This window comes from Sinocyclocheilus grahami, unplaced genomic scaffold, assembly GCF_001515645.1.
Source record: "Sinocyclocheilus grahami isolate Dianchi unplaced genomic scaffold, SAMN03320097.WGS_v1.1 scaffold745.1, whole genome shotgun sequence".
NCBI classification, from domain to species: Eukaryota; Metazoa; Chordata; class Actinopteri; order Cypriniformes; family Cyprinidae; genus Sinocyclocheilus; species Sinocyclocheilus grahami.
The window spans coordinates 98721-116718 of NW_015505924.1; the positions used below are offsets into that span (position 1 = coordinate 98721).

At 36.4% G+C, this 17998-nt stretch overlaps 2 protein-coding genes across 2 annotated transcripts; both read right to left on the reverse strand.

Annotated features, from left to right (window-relative positions):
- Window positions 1-4176: 4176 nt before the first annotated feature.
- On the reverse strand, window positions 4177-5133 carry LOC107560819 (alpha-1A adrenergic receptor-like). The gene has a single exon (XM_016245087.1). It carries the CDS (start codon window positions 5131-5133, stop codon window positions 4177-4179), a length of 957 nt encoding a protein of 318 aa, XP_016100573.1.
- Window positions 5134-6963: 1830 nt separating this feature from the next.
- On the reverse strand, window positions 6964-7959 carry LOC107560820 (cardioacceleratory peptide receptor-like). The gene is made up of 2 exons (XM_016245088.1): window positions 7297-7959; window positions 6964-7203 (listed from the first exon to the last, which is right to left on the reverse strand). Exons 1-2 carry the CDS (start codon window positions 7957-7959, stop codon window positions 6964-6966), a joined length of 903 nt encoding a protein of 300 aa, XP_016100574.1.
- Window positions 7960-17998: the final 10039 nt, after the last annotated feature.

The following is a 17998-nucleotide window of genomic DNA, read 5'->3' on the forward strand; positions in this document are numbered from 1 at the left end:
TAAAAAGTTTTCTTTTAAATTACAATTGTGTAAAATTAGTAATTTTCTGAGTTGTTTTTAACATTTCTTTAAAAAAAATCACTATATTAACAATTAAAATTGTATATGAATTATTTACACACAATATTGATATTTATTAAAATGTATTAAATGTATAAAACTGACACACATAATATAAATATGGCTTTAAGTCAATTTTATAACTTGTAAATTATAATTTAAAATAATTTTGTGTGTAGTCGACTAAACGATAGCGCTTACTGTTTTTGCACATTTATGTTTTGCTTTAAAATTACAGTAATTTGAATGTAGTCTTCGTAAAAAATATAATGTTATAATATAAAAAATATATATTTTAGAAAATGGTAATCTGGAGCGGGAAACAACCATTTAATTTTTACCTCCGAGATTGCGTTCGTTCTTTTCTCCATTTTTGGGCGGGAAAAGAAACTCCACTTCAAAGACGAGCAAGGTGAGGTCTTACCGATGTCCCTACAATATCCATAATCTTTACATAATCAAAGTTGTCTAATTATTGTTTATTGTAAACCTCTTTATGAATTATGAGTGACTTATGTTGGCTACCATAGCTATAAACTAATGCTATAATATGGCATGAAACTATGGTCAAAAGTATATCATGCGAAAATGTTCAAATCATAATGTTTCCTAATTAACATGTAGCTATTTTGAGGCGCAGCTGGTCAAAACAATGAGTGTTTCACTAGTTAGCAGTAAACCGGTTACCTTCCCTGAATATGTTCGTAGATTTGTGTTGGATTCTTCGACGTGGAAAGCAGTTATTGAAATAAGGATGTTTTATTTGTAAAAAAAAATTCCCCGCTTATTTCAATTAACCAGTAGACTAAGCCAGTAGTAGTAACTTACTGACCATAGTATATATAGGCCTATCTGACAGTGTCGCGTAAACATGGTTGAAGGTGCAAAAGGCGGAGCTATAGACAAACCGATTCAATTGAGTGAATCATTTACGCTGGAACCACTCCTCTTGATTCAAATTCAATCTCGTGACTTCGATCGTTAATTTCAAGCGATTCACTACCAAAAACCAGTTCGAGAGAGCCATTCATTTTCGAATTTCGAGATCGCAAAACATGCAGTTGATGGGTGAAACGGAGCTTTTCGAAACTCCCTTTCTGTTAAAAATTGTGAATCTGAGCGCCGAATCGATACAAAAAGGTGATTGTACGGTGGCCGAGAAGTGCAGAACAAATCACAATTCTGAAAACAAATTACAAACGCAAATGCAAGTCTAAAAAACTAAATAACAATTCAGAAAGCACAACAACAAATCAGACAAACCGGAAGAGGTAGGTATAGTTTGAGACAGCGCCATTGGTTTGGGATTACTCACCGCTGATTGGACGAGACATCTGTCAATCACCGTATACAGAGAAGAACCAGCCGAAGAACAGCAGAGTCGTGGTAGAAAGTTCGGCGATGGTATTAAAGTAGCTCAGTTTAAATGTATTGTATGAATTGCCCTTACGGGGTGTCTATTTAGATTTAGTTAAAAGTGGCTGTATATCATCAGCTCCAGTGGTGCAGATGGATAAGCGCAAGTCCTTGGCTTTTTGACGCGATTGACCCGGGTTCGATCCCGCATTTTTGCCAAACTTTTTTCCCCTCCCTTTTCAAATCTCGTATCACATCGTAAAGGCATTTAGTTTCATTAAAAATTAAGGAAATAATCAAAAAGTTGAAAATAAAGTATGGGGTAGGGTTAGGGTAGGTGTAGGGAGGGCTTTATTGTACCAATAAGGTGGCATCCATTTAATAATTTAAATTTAAATTATAATTTACACTCAATACGTTATTATTGCATACTGTTTTATAATATAATTTATATTGTATGTACTACAATACTGAAGTGCAGATAATTGCCACTATTTGCAACAAGTAGTATACTTGATAGTACTATTTTAACATCGTGTAAATAGGTATTTGCACTTAGTATAAATAGCATATTGCTAAAAATACTGCTATTTTCACTTAGTGAAAATAGAATCCATGGCTAATACGAGATTTGAAAAGGGAGGGAAAAAAAGTTAGGCAAAAGACGGGATCGAACCCGGGTCGATTGTGTCAAAAAGCCAGCAACACGCACTTATCCAACTGCGCCACTGGCGCTGATGTTTTCAGACACTTTTAACTAAATGTAAATATACACCCCATATTTTTTATTCCAGAGTAAGGGCAATTCATACAATACATTTAAACTGAGCTACTTTAATACCATCTCCGAACTTTCTACCAGGACTCTGCTGTTCTTCGGCTGGTTCTTCTCTGTATACGGTGATTGACAGATGTCTCGTCCAGTCAGCGGTGAGTAATCCCAAACCAATGGCGCTGTCTCAAACTATACCTACCTCTTCCGGTTTGTCTGATTTGTCATTGTGTTTTCTGACTTGTTATTTTGTTTTTTAGACTTGCATTTGCGTTTGTAATTTGTTATTTTGTTTTCGGAATTGTGATTTGTTCTGCACTTCTCGGCCACCGTATGATTGTCTTCAGAAACGTTTTTTTGTTATGCTGGTTGAAAGTCTCTTCACATCCCGATAGCAATCCTTGCGCCAGCTCGTTAGAAGTGAGCTACGTACCATGGTTTTATGATGGTTAGTGTAGCAAAACCATGGTTAATTTGTGGTTAGCATGGTTTAACTATAGTAGCCTAACCATGATGGGGGTTTTTTTGTAGTAAATTTACACCTTAAGAGGACACGTAGGATGAATATAGACTAGAGTTGTAGTTTTGACTGCTTAGATAGTACTTCTCTAGATTAACTTCGAATAAAGAAAAGAGAGGTTTAGAGCAAGTAAATAATGTTTGTGTATGTATGTGAAATTTAGCTAGCAGGAAACACAACTTAAGTTACATTTTCCTCTATTCTCTTTTGAGCAGTCAAACAATCCAAAGAAAACATCTTTAAAACAGAAAGAAAGGTCACTTACCAAATGAGACTGGATGCACATAAAAAAATAAAATAAACAGCAACTCACTTCAATGTCTGCTGTTATGTGCACACTAATGTCATAATCGACTGCCGAGGTAATGCACATTTTCAACAGCTCTGATGCTGACTAGATTTAATTTGAGGGATTCTGGTTATAATAGGCTGTTGAGTTTGTACATTGGTCCTGCACGACTTATTGATTTAGCTAATTTGAATAAATGTCAATATTGGCTAGCGTTGATTATATGAAGGCTCATGTTTAATGTAAAGTGATCATAATGCAAAGCAAGCAGGTTGGATGTATATATAATATGACCCTTATTCTTCAGAGCCATTCAGTATGATTCATAGATAAAGAGGTCAATCACCAAAACACATTAAATCACCAAAATTTAAGTTTAAACGTTATTGAAATTACAAGATCCCATTAGTTAACAATAGTTAATGCATTAACTAAAATTAACTAAGAATGTGCTATTCATTTCTTAGAGTATTTATTCATCTTTGTTAACGTTAGTTAATAAAAATACAGTTCATTGTTAATTCATGCTAGTTCAGGTCCATTAAATAATGTAATTTATTTAATATAATAAATAATAAAATTGTATTTTAATAAAATGTTGGAATTAACTAAGATTAATGTTTAAGATTTCATTTTTATTGTTAAGTCATGTTGACTAATGTAGTTAATGTTGTTAACCAATACAACCTTATTGCACCTAAGTGCTACCGAAATCAATTCATAAAAAAGAAATAGCAAATTATAATCAATATAAGTATATGCACACTTTATATTAGCTAATTATGCCTATTTGGCAAAATATTATAAATATGCTTTAAATATGTTGATTATAATGTGCTGTCCTCCTTTGTTTTTGTAAATAACATTGAGGAGAATTGCACTCATGTGCAGATTTATAATTTGTTAAGTGGCATAACGAACATAATTACAGTGATCGCTGGCAGCAATTACCAAAGCACTGGAGGGAGAGTCACTTCTGTTTCTGCTTTGGTGGTGGAAAAAAATGATAAACCAGTTATTTTACTAGGATTCACACATTTCATATAAAAAAACAAGAGGTATTTACATATACGGTGTTTACAAACAACTAATTGCTAATCACTCAAGCTTTGTTTACATGTTTTGCCATTAATCATCAAAACAAGCTTCTTTCCTCAGATGCTTTTTCCAGTCCAGGTCTTACCGCCAAGAGCAGTTGAGTTTCTTCACACCGTGCAAGTACACATATGGGACGAAACAGGTGTAAGAAGCTCCTATAAAACTGGTGAGTTTCACAGCGAGGACTGAGTTTCTGAAGCTGCTGTAGATGCGGAGAATGAGGTGAGTGAACCAGCAGAAGATGAAGATGGTGGCGACTGCAACCACGCTTTTGGCCGCTCGAACCTGGTTGCTCGAGGACGGATTGGATCTGACCTGCGTCTTCTGTTGCGGGTTGGCGACGGTATTCACGGCTTTAGACTTTTTGGCCATGTTTTCTTCTGTAGGTGGTGCATTTCTTCCTTTGGAGTGGTCCGTGATTCGTTTTTGACTCCGGAGCAGCGTTAAGACGATCTGCACACTGGCGTAGGTGATCCCAACAAGTGGCCCGACGTTCACCAGAATCAGATACAGCGCATCGAACGTCTTTTTCTCCGCAGGTGTTGGGAAACGCTCTTCACAAACTTCTAAAGTTTCGTTCCCATCGTGTTCTGCAATAAAAAAGTGGGGTACGCTGAACATCAACGCCACGATCCAGCTCCCAGCGAGCAATACGACGACTAACCTCAAATTATCCATCTGCACCGGAGCTCCTCCACGTCTGATGGAGCCCACCAGTTTCTGGTGCCAATAAATGCTGATGAACATAGTGGAGAAGATGCTGCTGGTCTCCGAGAGATCGGATGAAAACTGAAGCACGCCGCAGTAGTTTCTACCCATGAACCAGTCGTTCACAAACTGCGCCAATGTGTCTGGAAGATCCACCAGGCAGTTTGTGATCAGATTGGACGCGGCCAAATTAATAAAGAGGACGTCGTTGGGTCGCAGTTGAGATCTGGATTTGGGAAGAGAGCGCAAACCCAGCCAGAGGTTCCCTGTAATGCCGGTCAAGCAGAAAAACGCTCGTATTGATAATTCAATCCAAGCTTGGACCTCCATCTCAGAGTTGTTTTGCTCCTGAAGCTGGTTTGGGAAAGACTCTTATTTTGCATGTACAGATCCAGTGTTGGCAGTGAACTTTATAAGGTATGAACTGATGATATCATGGTCACATGTCACTAAAATCTCCTCCTGATTTGCTGAGAATGAACCCAGAACAAATAGTGGGTGCATTTTCATTTACACAATACAAACATTAAACACACTTTACTTTGCATAAGCTGTAATTGTTATCCTGCAGCACAGCACTGCATGTACTTGCAGCAGGTCTGTCATTTTGATTACAAATTCCCTCGATTTTTCTGATTTAATATTGCAAAGGGTTTGAAAGACATACTAAACAATGTTTAATCAAGTGAAACTTTCAGTTGAATTGATTATCAGCATATTTTAATTTTTTTATTTGGGGCATTTACAGTATGAATGTAAAGTGTCAGTGGGTGAGAGGACACGACAGTCAAAAATGCAATTTTTAACCTTGTAAAGCATACTCGAAAGCATAACATACTGGTAAAAAAATGTATAGGCTGAATGCAGTGCAAGTCGCTTTGGATAAATGCATAAATGTAAAGCCTGACATAAGAAATAATAGTCCAAAAAAATCTATTTTTTAATGGAACAGTTTATTGATCCTTTAGACAAATCTAAACAAAGTTTGCATATGCAATTTTGTTGAATATCATATTTGATGCAGCAAGCTTTTATGGCTCATCATAGTATATAATACAGTGAGAATATGGAGGAAAAACCAGTTCATAGTCTCAAACTGAGCAAAAAGTATTCTATTTGGTGCAGATGCTGATATTTACATAGACAAAAAGTGGTGTAATTCTGATGCTTGTAATGTAAATCAATGAGATCTTTATAAGAGTACAGCAGATACTTGCGTAAAATGATATAAATATCAGTGGTCGCTCTATATCTCCAATAATAGTAAGATGAGATTGAAATGCTCCAAACATATAACGCAGTGATTGAGAGCTGAAGAAATAAAGGCTCCTCAGAAGATGTGAGATGTTCTGGAGGCTTGTGAAGATCATTCCTCCGCTGAGGAACAGTGAAAGTAAAGCTTCTGGAAACAAACGCTCCTCAAAAGATCCTGAGGATCAGATTTGAGACGCACTGATTTTTCTAAAAAAAAAGATTTATGGAGAAATCAAGTAAAGCCGAGCTGCTTCAGTCCAGTAAGTGTTCATCTGGAGATATTACTGCACTTATTCTCACGTTTACTTGATAAAAATCAGTCAAGATTTGACCGCAGATACACGAGAAGCTCCAGCTGAAGCTGGAGGTTTATACAATTACACTAAAAGAGCTTTAACTGCAACTCTAAACTATCAATCAGACGACAGAAGACATGCAGTAGATTGTGTGCGACTGGTTTAACAGCACAGTCTTGATCATGTACAGGCCTTTGCGTATCAAATATAACACAATAGGCTGTATAGGGTTAACGCTGGTTGGTTTAAGGTCCAGTGCTCTTTACCATCTCGGCTGACGCCAGGATTTTTGTGCTTATTTGACAGCAAAAATAACATGACAATAATTGCGCTCATAAGCAGGTTTTTAATTCGTCAAGAGGAATAACAAACATAATTGCACTGACATCTGGTCGTAATCAACAAAGCACAGGAGAACAATCATTTTCATTTTCTTTCCTTAGCTACACCCAAGATATTCTACACTCTTATATATTTCATATCTATGTTTAAAGCATTTACACAGATGCCAATCGCTCAGTCTTTTAGCTTTTAAAGCTATATTGGTGCAGTCAACTGTGTGCACTAATGGTTTCCCAGGATGCACCAAGCTTAATAAACTCACCAGGTCTTACCGCCAAGAGCAGTTGAGTTTCTTCACACCGTGCAAGTAGACATACGGGACGAAACAGACGTAAGAAGCTCCTATAAAGTTGGTGAGTTTCACAGTGAGGACTGAGTTTCTGAAGCTGCTGTAGATGCGGAGAATGAGGTGAGTGAACCAGCAGAAGATGAAGATGGTGGCGACTGCAACCACGCTTTTGGCCGCTCGAACCTGGTTGCTTGAGGATGGATTGGATTTGAGCTGCGTCTTCTGTTGAGTAGCGGCTCTAGAAGCATCTGTGGAGATCGGAGATCTTTCTTCCATGCTGCGTTCTGCGGTTCCTTCCCGTTTTTGGTCTACAGATGAAGGTTGAGGGTTTCTTCCATTCCTGGAGTGATCCTTGACTCGTTTTTGACTCCGAAGCAGTGTTAAGACGATCTGAACGGTGGCATAAGTTATCCCAATCATTGGAACGACGTTAGCCAGTGTAAGGTACATGCCATCATACGTCTGCTTGGCTGCAGGTGATGCGAAACGTTCTTCGCAAACTTCCGAACTCTCGTTCGCATTGTGCTCTGTGATAAAGATGTACGGAAGACTGAACGCAGTCGACACGATCCAGCTCCCAGCGAGCAATACGACGACTAACCTCAAATTATCCATCTGCACCGGAGCTCCTCCACGTCTGATGCAGCCCACCAGTTTCTGGTGCCAATACATGCTGATGAACATAGTGGAGAAGATGCTGCTGGTCTCCGAGATTTCGTGGGAAAACTTAGTCACGCCGCAGTACTCTTTACTCGTGAGCCAGGATTTGGCAACGTGCGCCATGGTTTCCGGCAGATCCACCAGACAGTTTGTGATCAGATTGGACACGGCCAGGTTAACGAAGAGGACATCGCTGGTCCGAAGCGGAGATCCAGATCTGGGCAGAGAGCGCAAACCCAGCCAACCGTTCCCTATGATACCGGTGAAGCAGAAGAAAGCTCTCATTGATAATTCGATCCAGTCTAGAGCCTCCATCTCAGAGATGTGTTCTTCTTGATTTATCTGTACAGAGGTCAGTAATACATTTAGTTGGTTCGCGGCTAAATTTATAAGCTGTGATTGGCTGACATCACCCAGAACTTGATGACGTCATCAAGAACATGTTATCAGAGTTGTCCTGGATGCATAATTGCAGTACATGTGTAATTAACATAGTTATGCAACAATGCAATATTCCATGGGTGCATCAAACTATAATCAAACACACACACACACACACACACACACACACACACACACACACACACACTGCAAAAAGTGGTAACCTGTTGTTACTCCGAAGAGCTTTGTCTACATGATATAATGGTCTAAACGTAATTAGGTTGATTCAGTAATATGAAATAATTTTTTTGACTCGAATAAAACCAGTTAATTTAGATGTTACCATTTTTTTCCAGTGTGTGGGGAAAAAAAAATATATATATATATATACACACACACACACATTTGTTTAATTATTACTAAATGTTTTATGCATGAATTTTTCAAAAATAAAAAAAAAAATTTTTTTTTGTTCAATAAAGGTCATGCTACCCTTTGTTACTTCATAGGTTTATGTGACTATTATTCTTTCCTTTTCTTTTTTTGAAAATTTCATATTAATAATTTATATAAGTATAGTGTAAAGCCTGATTGGATTAATCTGTTCTTTTTGGTTGTTATTTTGTAATTAGTACTGGTTTACAAGAACTTTTTTAGTGGTACTGAAATGTAGGTGTTTTCTTTTCTTTTTTTAATTTTTGATATGAATATCAACATCTTCAGCTTCCACTATTTCAGTGCAATGAATATGTGCATTTATGCATGTTGAAGATGCTTTTATCCAAAGCAATTAATCTCAGAGCCAACAATACTGAACTGAATGAATGATTTAAAAGTATGCACATTCCTACCTTATTTGTAAATGAAATTCATCTCCAATCTTTCTTATAGTTTCAGATTTATCCATAGTTATTCGAATGCTAGAAATCAGCTGCTTTTCCAAGTAAAACCCGCCAAATAACGTAATTATGATACATAATATTCAGAGGGTGGGGAGATGGGGGATTCCCCCGCTCTATATGACTCTGCATCGACTGAATTATTTTTTTAAAATTCATTTATTTTTATTCCCAGTGAATAGGAGTTCAAACTCCCACCCGGGTATGGAGGACCAAACCTGCAAAAACAATAAATAAATACGCAAATAAATAGATGTGTGCATAATTACACGTATTCTTATTTAAATACATATAGAAATAATTAAACACGTGACTAAAGTAGACAAATAAATCATATAAATTGGTGGGCAAATGGAAAATGTTTAAAGAAATGCTAAACTCATCCCATTTATTTTCCTTTGATCACTCGTTTATTTCTGAATGTAGTTCCACATTTATTTCTCCTCTGCACAACATGCTAATGAGAGGGTGTTAATTATGCAAGAGGCAGATCGTGTGTGACGCGCTTGAACGTTTGCATGCGTATTAACTTCATCAGTCAAGGTGACTGATTATTATCTTACACTTTTTCGTAGGGTTAGTTTTGTAGTTATAATCATGAGAGAGCTAAATCATAAAAGATTTTAAGTGGCCAGCGTAAAATATGAACGCTTACATAGCTCTTAATTGCAATACTGAACCGTTATTTGCTTAATAAACATATTTACATTTTCTGTTCTGATAACTAATGGGAAAAATGGGTTTGTTCCTCAATTAAACCACTTCATACCAGTTCTCAAGGATGTATATGAGCCTCTGTTTGTACAATAATACATTGAGAATCAACTGAGATGTACCCTTGTGTTGTGCATGTCACTAATTTGGTTCTCCGGCCGTAAAGAGAGAGAGATTTCTGCAGATCGACTTGGTTGTAGAAGACTGTTTACTGAGCATAAAAATGATCTTACACATACCTAAACAACGAGCAGGTAAAACCATCCTATTGAACACTAGCTGCCATCAAAAGAACGAGCCCTTATTCCACGGATAAAGTGAATAATCTCACGATGACCGCGGGATACTGATATTACAGCTGTCTCTAGCTGGAGACTCAATCGGGTTATAAAAAATTACGTCAGGAAACGACACCTCTGGCCATTTCTTTGGGTCGTTTGTAAAGTCACAGATACTGTACGGACAATACAGCTCAGTTTTTTATGCATCTTGCTCTGCTGAACGGAAAAAGTGACTTTAGGCCATACTGGATTAACAGCATTGCTATCACAAGCCCCGACCAAGTCCATAATCGACACCCTCTCGTTAGCATGTTGCACAGAGCAGAAATAAATGCAGAACTACATTCAGAAATAAACGAGTGATCAAAGGAAAATAAATAGGATGAGTTTAGCTTTTCCATTTGCCCACCAATTTATATTATTTATTTGCCTACTTTAGTCACATGTTTAATTATATATTTATGTATTTAAACAAGAATACGTGTATTTATGCACACATTTATTTATTTATTTGCATATTTATTTCTTTATTGTTTTTGCAGGTTTCATCCTCCATACCCGGGTGACACTACTCCAATAACAAACCATGCAAAATATCATAATAATAATAATAAAATATTGCCAAGTGACGTTGCAAACAATAAAATCAGAAAAGGACTTTAATTGTAAGCGACACAAGTATACGACAAACAAAGGAATTGCTTCCTACTTTTTCCTGATGTTTGTTATTATTGAACTAAAAATGCATATAGCTATTTTTATAAACCTTTTTTTTTATTTGTTTATTTATTTACCACTTATGCATGTTGACAATTGTCTATGACCAGATATGTTTTTAGTGGACAAAATCAGCTTAACTTGAAAAAGCATGAAAATATTTTTTATTTGATTTAGTGATTTAGTCGAGTTAGTTTGGCATCAAACACGATGTGACTTTCGGCAGATCTGGCAGCAACAGATATATCCTCCTGAGACCCAGCTATGGAGTTTTAGCCTCTGTAGTGGACTTTATATGTTAGTGTATTTCTCGGAGACCTCACACATCACAGGTGTAAGTCTGGAGTCCTGTACGGAGCACATCCAGGGCTTTCCAGAGACACCACATGATTGGATGTTTCACCCTCACCACTCCCTCTCCTTGGTTTTTAAAAATGCCTGACATTAATTTAGTGGTACATCCTTATGGAAATATGATCATATTTTGTAATTATAATTTAAATCTGATTAATTTTCAAATTGTTTGTCATAAATCAACATCTCAGGAAAATGTTATGGGGTTTCAAATCAAAATATGACCTTCTGTTATGAAACAGGACATCATTTCATACACGTCCACTGTAGAGGACACCAGGACTAAACGCATGTTTATTACACATGTTGGGAGACAAAAGAATTGAATAGGAAAGCAAATTATATATGAATATTCTTATGAAATATTAGATATTATTATGAAAATCTGGCCAATTACTACTCCCTTTTTTTCAACATGCTGTGCCAACAGCACTTTAACATGCAAATTAGATGCAGTGTATAACATTGTGCTTAATGGGAAAACCAGTTTATGGAATTTTTACACATATTGCATAAAGCAAAATTGTTTATCAAATCATTTTATGTGTTTTATAACATAGTTGAGAGCCATCCTTAAACAAAGTTAGTTATAAAAAAAATCCTGAAACCTAAAAATTGATTGCTGATTTAAAAAAAAAAAAAAATGACATGCCTTTTCATGTCTGCTCTTGTCATTTTATCCAGAGGGACGTAGCATAACTTATGAATAAAATATAATTTTACAAAAATGTTATTTTACCATTTTTTTCTTATGCTCTAAACAATGTGACGACGTGAAAAAAAAAAACTAAATTCACAAAGCTTTTTATTTCTGGCTCTCAGGAGGATATACATAGAGATATAGACTTCTCTATGAGAGGCACCCTCTGAACGCGCATGCGCACAGGCTGCGCTCTTACGCGTCTGCTTCTATGGCAACGCAGCGGGACTCATGGGAATTGCGTTCGCTGTTTGGAAAACCGGAAGTGGAGGGAGATTCGAAAAACAGCGGAGTAAACAGAGTCGGAGTGTGTTTACTGAAGTCATGGCATGATGGTAGAGTAATACAGACGCTTCAGCATGAGTTTGTGGCTCTACAGAAGCTGAGTTGGCGCGTGTGAGCTTGTGTTGACATGCTGCAGCTAACGCTAATCGCTAATCCGCGGACTCATGTATTCCTGGAGTACTGATCGAGTTCAGAATCATGCTAGTTAGCATTTGTGCATGTTTGTTTCTTGGGAATAACAGATGTTTGTGTTTATACTCATCTAATACTTAGTTTTGGCTGCTGATTTGGTTTATCCGACTGCAGCTGCGGTTAAAAGTTGTACGTTACATAAAATAATAATAATAACGCAATTAATTTGAGGTTACTTAGAGTAAATATCATTTATATTTACTTAAATCTCTTATTTTGGCTGCTGATTTGATTTATCTGACTGCTGCGAATGAATTTGGTTAATAATAATAACGCAAAAAAAAAAAATAATAATAATGCAATTAAGGTTAGGTTATTTAGAGTAAATTATATATATATTTCTTTAATTATAAGCATTTACTTGAATATCTTTTTTTTTTGTTTAGCAGCTGATTTGATTTATCTGCCTGAATCTTTTTTAAATTATTATAATGCAATTAATTTTAGATTCTATATCACAGACTGAGTCGGTGTGATCGTTTTCATTTATATTATGCATTTAATTTAATACTTTATTTTTGCTGCTAGTTTGATTTCGCTGGCTGACTGCTGAGGTTGAATTAAAAAATATTTAGTATTATGCATTTTTATTTTATTATAATGCAATTAATTTAAGACTAGTCAATATGTCATATTCAGTATTAAGCATTTACTCTCACTTATATGTAAAATAAAACTAAATATGTTTATTTGTGGTAGTACTGATAATTTAGCTGTAATAAGTTAAGCTGAATATGATTCGAAGGCGGTATTATACTGCTAATAAAGCTACCTGAGTATTTTGCATTTTATATCGTGCTTAATATGTCACGTGGGCTGTAATGCGAGCTGTAATAACGTTCACTGATTGTTTGCATGTCCTTGCTTTAGCTGGACGCTGTAGGATACAGGCCGACTGGAAGTCCTCTGAAACTCACCATCGGTGCCAAGAATGGAAGTGAAGCTGGAGGTCTTGTTGTCATCCAGCATCAAGCGCAGAAAGCCGTGGCCCAGATTCTGCTGGCTGGGCCGGGTGAGATCATACGCTTACAAATGATCCTCTGTCATTTCATACAAACACTGATATATATATATATGTGAGCCTGCAGCACAAAAGCAGTGTTGAGTCGCTGGGGGATATTTGTAGCAATAGCCAACAATACATTGTATGAGTCACAATTATACATTTCTCTTTTATGCCAAAAATCATTAGGATATTAAGTAAAGATCATGTTCCATGAAGATATTTTGTACATCTCCTACCGTAAATATATCAAAACTTAATGTTTGATTAGTAATATGCATTGCTAAGAACTTCATTTGGACAACTTTAAAGATGATTTTCTCAATATTTAGATTTTTTTGCACCCTCAGATTCCAGATTTTCAAATAGTTGTATCTCAGCCAAATATTATCCGATCCTAACAAACCATACATCAATGGAAAATTGATGTATAGATCTCAATTTAAAAAAATTGACCCTTATGACTGGTTTTGTGGTCCAAGGTAGTGCTGGGTGGTATACCGGTTCATACCGAATACCGGTGTTTATTTTTGTTATGATATGAATTTTTGTCGCTTAAACAAGGTTGGGAACGCAACACTGTTTGAAAGGGGTCTCTTTTCACTGCTGCACTGTGGTGAGGGAACAGCTGTATGTGTTACTAAGCGTGAAAGCTCCGAAACTGAAGCTGTAGAACTAACAGAACGTGATGACACAGAAGAACTCATCCACAATATCCACAAATATCCAGCGCCCGCTGCCATCAGCTCCCGCGTCTCACACACACACGAGCGCGACTTTAGCACTAGATTTAGCAACTTTCAGACCCTTTTAGTGGCTTTTTTCCATAGAATATTCATACTGACAAACCTAGAGACTTTTCTGGATAAAGCTTAGCTATGGTTCAGCCCAGCGAGCAATACGACGACTAACCTCAAATTATCCATCTGCACCGGAGCTCCTCCACGTCTGATGCAGCCCACCAGTTTCTGGTGCCAATACATGCTGATGAACATAGTGGAGAAGATGCTGCTGGTCTCCGAGATTTCGTGGGAAAACTTAGTCACGCCGCAGTACTCTTTACTCGTGAGCCAGGATTTGGCAACGTGCGCCATGGTTTCCGGCAGATCCACCAGACAGTTTGTGATCAGATTGGACACGGCCAGGTTAACGAAGAGGACATCGCTGGTCCGAAGCGGAGATCCAGATCTGGGCAGAGAGCGCAAACCCAGCCAACCGTTCCCTATGATACCGGTGAAGCAGAAGAAAGCTCTCATTGATAATTCGATCCAGTCTAGAGCCTCCATCTCAGAGATGTGTTCTTCTTGATTTATCTGTACAGAGGTCAGTAATACATTTAGTTGGTTCGCGGCTAAATTTATAAGCTGTGATTGGCTGACATCACCCAGAACTTGATGACGTCATCAAGAACATGTTATCAGAGTTGTCCTGGATGCATAATTGCAGTACATGTGTAATTAACATAGTTATGCAACAATGCAATATTCCATGGGTGCATCAAACTATAATCAAACACACACACACACACTGCAAAAAGTGGTAACCTGTTGTTACTCCGAAGAGCTTTGTCTACATGATATAATGGTCTAAACGTAATTAGGTTGATTCAGTAATATGAAATAATTTTTTTGACTCGAATAAAACCAGTTAATTTAGATGTTACCATTTTTTTCCAGTGTGTGGAAAAAAAAATGATATATATATATACACACACACACATTTGTTTAATTATTACTAAATGTTTTATGCATGAATTTTTCAAAAATAATTTTTTTTTTTTTTTTTTTCAATAAAGGTCATGCTACCCTTTGTTACTTCATAGGTTTATGTGACTATTATTCTTTCCTTTTCTTTTTTTGAAAATTTCATATTAATAATTTATATAAGTGTAGTGTAAAGCCTGATTGTATTAATCTGTTCTTTTTGGTTGTTATTTTGTAATTAGTATTGGTTTATAAGAACTTTTAAGTGATACTGAAATGTAGGTGTTTTCTTTTCTTTTTTAATTTTTGATATGAATATCAACATCTTCAGCTTCCACTATTTCAGTGCAATGAATATGTGCATTTATGCATGTTGAAGATGCTTTTATCCAAAGCAATTAATCTCAGAGCCAACAATACTGAACTGAATGAATGATTTAAAAGTATGCACATTCCTACCTTATTTGTAAATGAAATTCATCTCCAATCTTTCTTATAGTTTCAGATTTATCCATAGTTATTCGAATGCTAGAAATCAGCTGCTTTTCCAAGTAAAACCCGCCAAATAACGTAATTATGATACATAATATTCAGAGGGTGGGGAGATGGGGGATTCCCCCGCTCTATATGACTCTGCATCGACTGAATTATTTTTTTAAAATTCATTTATTTTTATTCCCAGTGAATAGGAGTTCAAACTCCCACCCGGGTATGGAGGACCAAACCTGCAAAAACAATAAATAAATACGCAAATAAATAGATGTGTGCATAATTACACGTATTCTTATTTAAATACATATAGAAATAATTAAACACGTGACTAAAGTAGACAAATAAATCATATAAATTGGTGGGCAAATGGAAAATGTTTAAAGAAATGCTAAACTCATCCCATTTATTTTCCTTTGATCACTCGTTTATTTCTGAATGTAGTTCCACATTTATTTCTCCTCTGCACAACATGCTAATGAGAGGGTGTTAATTATGCAAGAGGCAGATCGTGTGTGACGCGCTTGAACGTTTGCATGCGTATTAACTTCATCAGTCAAGGTGACTGATTATTATCTTACACTTTTTCGTAGGGTTAGTTTTGTAGTTATAATCATGAGAGAGCTAAATCATAAAAGATTTTAAGTGGCCAGCGTAAAATATGAACGCTTACATAGCTCTTAATTGCAATACTGAACCGTTATTTGCTTAATAAACATATTTACATTTTCTGTTCTGATAACTAATGGGAAAAATGGGTTTGTTCCTCAATTAAACCACTTCATACCAGTTCTCAAGGATGTATATGAGCCTCTGTTTGTACAATAATACATTGAGAATCAACTGAGATGTACCCTTGTGTTGTGCATGTCACTAATTTGGTTCTCCGGCCGTAAAGAGAGAGAGATTTCTGCAGATCGACTTGGTTGTAGAAGACTGTTTACTGAGCATAAAAATGATCTTACACATACCTAAACAACGAGCAGGTAAAACCATCCTATAGAACGCTAGCTGCCATCAAAACAATGAGCCCTTATTCCACGGATAAAGTGAATAATCTCACGATGACCACGGGATACTGATATTACAGCTGTCTCTAGCTGGAGACTCAATCGGGTTATAAAAAATGACGTCAGGAAACGACACCTCTGGCCATTTCGGTGGGTTTGTAATATCATCAATACATCGGGTTATAAAAAATGACGTCAGGAAACGACACCTCTGGCCATTTCTTTGGGTCGTTTGTAAAGTCACAGATACTGTACGGACAATACAGCTCAGTTTTTTATGCATCTTGCTCTGCTGAACGGAAAAAGTGACTTTAGGCCATACTGGATTAACAGCATTGCTATCACAAGCCCCGACCAAGTCCATAATCGACACCCTCTCGTTAGCATGTTGCACAGAGCAGAAATAAATGCAGAACTACATTCAGAAATAAACGAGTGATCAAAGGAAAATAAATAGGATGAGTTTAGCTTTTCCATTTGCCCACCAATTTATATTATTTATTTGCCTACTTTAGTCACATGTTTAATTATATATTTATGTATTTAAACAAGAATACGTGTATTTATGCACACATTTATTTATTTATTTGCATATTTATTTCTTTATTGTTTTTGCAGGTTTCATCCTCCATACCCGGGTGACACTACTCCAATAACAAACCATGCAAAATATCATAATAATAATAATAAAATATTGCCAAGTGACGTTGCAAACAATAAAATCAGAAAAGGACTTTAATTGTAAGCGACACAAGTATACGACAAACAAAGGAATTGCTTCCTACTTTTTCCTGATGTTTGTTATTATTGAACTAAAAATGCATATAGCTATTTTTATAAACCTTTTTTTTTATTTGTTTATTTATTTACCACTTATGCATGTTGACAATTGTCTATGACCAGATATGTTTTTAGTGGACAAAATCAGCTTAACTTGAAAAAGCATGAAAATATTTTTTATTTGATTTAGTGATTTAGTCGAGTTAGTTTGGCATCAAACACGATGTGACTTTCGGCAGATCTGGCAGCAACAGAAGAGACAACAGCAGATGCACTTTTTCACTGGAGGAATGTTATTATGGATCATGGACTCGTATTTTTTGTTAAAAGCGTCTTAATGCTGGATGTGTTTCAGCTTTTGTCTTCTCCAGATGTTAACTGATGGACTGGAGTGCTGTGGATTATTGTGATGTTTTTATCAGCTGTTTGGACTCTCATTCTGACGGCACCCATTCACTGCAGAGCATCCATTGCTGAGACACTGATGCAGTGCTACATTTCTACAAACCTGATGAAGATCAAACTCATCTACATTTAGGATAGTTTGAGGAAGAGTACATTTTCAGCCAAATTAAATTTTTGGTTGAACTATTCTTTTAATGTCGCAAAGTTCATTCGTTAGAAGTTGAACTCAGTTCAACTATAAAGCAGCACTACAGAGGAAAATACGTCAGTTCAGTGTTGATTCAGTGCAATAATAGTGCAGAGTTCATCAAATTATGCAGCAAGCTTATTAGGCTCAATTTATCTCCAGTTTTAACATCTAGGACATCTAACATCAACATTATCAGGGCAGCCGATGGCCGATATATGATGCCGATTTTCTTTCCCCTTTATCTTATAAAA

Coding starts and splice junctions, on each gene's coding strand:
- LOC107560819 (XM_016245087.1), bottom strand. CDS start 5,133: ATGGAGGTCCAAGCTTGGATTGAATTATCAATACGAGCGTTTTTCTGC.
- LOC107560820 (XM_016245088.1), bottom strand. CDS start 7,959: ATGGAGGCTCTAGACTGGATCGAATTATCAATGAGAGCTTTCTTCTGC. Junction 7,204..7,296: donor GAAACCCTCAACCTTCATCT/GTAGACCAAAAA, acceptor ACTCAACAGAAG/ACGCAGCTCAAATCCAATCC.